The sequence below is a fragment of the Symphalangus syndactylus genome, chromosome 10 (assembly GCF_028878055.3).
Source record: "Symphalangus syndactylus isolate Jambi chromosome 10, NHGRI_mSymSyn1-v2.1_pri, whole genome shotgun sequence".
Taxonomy (NCBI): Eukaryota; Metazoa; Chordata; class Mammalia; order Primates; family Hylobatidae; genus Symphalangus; species Symphalangus syndactylus.
Genome location: NC_072432.2, coordinates 84,944,949 through 84,947,602, shown reverse-complemented (window position 1 = coordinate 84,947,602; position 2,654 = coordinate 84,944,949). Strand labels below are relative to the sequence as shown.

The 2,654-nt window shown below is 46.0% G+C and overlaps 1 protein-coding gene across 1 annotated transcript; it reads right to left on the bottom strand.

Moving 5' to 3' along the window:
• Window positions 1-1,704: 1,704 nt before the first annotated feature.
• On the bottom strand, window positions 1,705-2,290 carry LOC129491028 (distal membrane-arm assembly complex protein 1-like). Its single transcript, XM_055294737.2, has one exon. It carries the CDS (start codon window positions 2,283-2,285, stop codon window positions 1,944-1,946), a length of 342 nt encoding a protein of 113 aa, XP_055150712.1. The 5' UTR covers window positions 2,286-2,290; the 3' UTR covers window positions 1,705-1,943.
• Window positions 2,291-2,654: the final 364 nt, after the last annotated feature.

Here is a 2,654-nt window from a genome sequence, read left to right as displayed (position 1 = left end):
AGAGTTTTGCTCTATGGCCCAGGCTGGACTGCAGTGGCATGATCTCTGCTCACTGCAACCTCTGCCTCCTGGGTTCAAGCAATTCTCCTGCCTCAGCCTCCCGAGTAGCTGGGACTACAGGAACGAGCCACCATGCCTGGCTAATTTTTGTATTTTTATTAGAGATGGGGTTTCACCATGTTGGCCAGGCTTGTCCCAAACTCCTGACCTCAAGTCATCCGCCTGCCTTGGCCTCTCAAAGTGCTGGGATTATAGGCATGAGCCACGGTGCCTGGCCCCAGTAGACATATTTTTTAAAATTTTAGTTATTTCTGTCTAAGTCTGTCTGTGCTGCTATAACAGAATACTAAAAATGAGTAATTGATAAAGACTGTAAATTTCTTTCTTTCAGTTCCGAAGGTGGGAAAGTTCAAGATCAAGGCACCAGCATTGGTATCGTGTGAGGGCTGCTGTCTGCTCCTAAGACGTCACCATGTTGCTGTGTTCTCAAGTGGTGGAAGGCGGAAGAGCAAGAGAACAAAAAGGACCTAAGCTAGTTCCCTCCATTCATGAGGGCAGATCCCCCAGGACCTAATCACTTCCCAAGAGGTCCCAGCTCTTAATAGCACCACTATGTTTGAACATGCATTTTTGAGAGGACCCACATTCAAACCACAGCAATTCCTATCTAGTGGATTAAGATATCTATCTCACAGTTTGAGAATACTCATTAAAGAGGCTAGTTATTGTAAATGATGTTGTACCACACTTGAGTTCAAAGCTTTCTTAAAACAACCTTGTGAAGCCCATGGTGGGTCATGTGATAGCAGAGGTACACAATTGCTGCAAAAGAGACTGGTATGGTTTGGATCTGTGTCTCCACCAAATCTTGTTTCGACTTGTAGTTCCCAGTGTTGGAGGTGGGAGCTTGTTGGAGGTGTTTGGATCATGGGGGTAGAGTTCTCATGAATGGGTTAGCACCATCCCCTGGTGCTGTTCTTGTGATAGCAAGTGAGTTATTGTGAGATCTGGTTGTTTAAAAATGTGGAGCACCTCCTCACTCTCTCTGTTCTTCCTGCTCAGCCATGTGGGGTGCTTGCTTCCCCTTTGCCTTCTGCCATGATTGTAAGTTTCCTGAGGCCTCATCAAAAGCTGAGCAGAAGCTGTCATGTTTCCTGTACCGCCTGCCGAACCCTGAGCCAATTAAGCCTCTTTTCTTTATAAATTACCCAGTCTCAGGTATTTCTTTATAACAGTTCGAGAGCAGATTAATGCAGAGACCAATAAGCTGAATGACTCATTTTTCATAGGGATTAAAAATGAAAGCTCAGGTTTTTTATAGAGAAAAAAGAAAAAGAAATAAAATAAAACAAGGCTGGAGACAGAATGTGCAAAAACTAAAAGACATCGTGAGCAAATTCATGCTATGTTTCTCAAAGTGTCATCTTTGAACCACTAGTTTATCGTGCAGGAAATGTTAAAATGCAAATTCCCAGCCTCATCTCAGATCCTCAATGTCCTCCACCACACATAATACCTCCCCTGGGGCTGTGGGGAGCTGTATTGCAAACAAACACTTCCTGTGACACTGTTAAACAGTTCTGGGAGCTCGCACACATGGAAGAATGGCTCTGCCCTTTCTCAGTCAACCTTACTCTTTATTTATTTATTTATTCATTTATTTTCGTATCTTCAGAGCAATCAGGTATTTGGTGTCAATTAGTCTTTTTTTTTTTTTTTTTTTTACTTCTCTGAGGGGTTTATCGGTTCCTGTGAAATCTGTGAAGGCCACAAACACTCCATAGCCAGAGAATGACAACATATGATTTTCTTTTCAGTCTTGTAGTATCCACAGTAGTGATGTCTGTCCACGTACACGTGTCTGTCCAAACACCCATTAAATTCCATGCCTGCTCTGTGTGTCATGGGGACAGGGACAGAAGACAGATTCACTGGTGGTACTTTCAAACAACGCGGTAGGCCTTTCCTTTGGGGTCTGCCATGACAACGATACCCCAGGTGGCAATGCTGAGGCCGGTGACCATCTTCGTAATGGTCCATGGACTCGGGGGGTGTCCCATCTTCATGGGCTTCCGTGCCACCCAGTACACGTACCCGCCCGCCCCCATCAGCCCCAACCCAGAAAGCACGCGACAGCTCCAGCAGGTCTTCAACAGGCGGTGTTCCGCTGGGGAGGTCGGCGCTCCGGGTGTAGCTGGGGGCGCAGGCTTGGCGGGCGCGGCGGCGGTACCGGGAGGCTTAGCGATATTGAAGGACTCAAAAGGCTGAGACAACCGAGACCCCATGTTCTGGAACTCCTGGTGTCAATTAGTCTTATTCCCCTTATTCCAAAAGGTCTCTTGGCTGTCTTGTTACCTCCAACCACTTGACGGTTGGGGCTAAATTTCATGAAGAAGATACTGCAATTTCTGTTAACTACTACTAGTATTACTTCTTCTTCTCCTCCTCTTCTTTTGAGACAGGGTCTTGCTCTGTCACTCAGGGTAGAGTGCAATGTGCCATGACAATCATAAACCCACTGTAACCTTGAATTCCTGGGCTCAAGCAATCTTCCCACCTCAGCTTCCTAGTGGCTGGAACTACAGGCATGCCACTACCATGCCTGGCTGATTCTTTTATGTTTTGTAGAGGCAAGGTCTTGCTATATTGCCCAA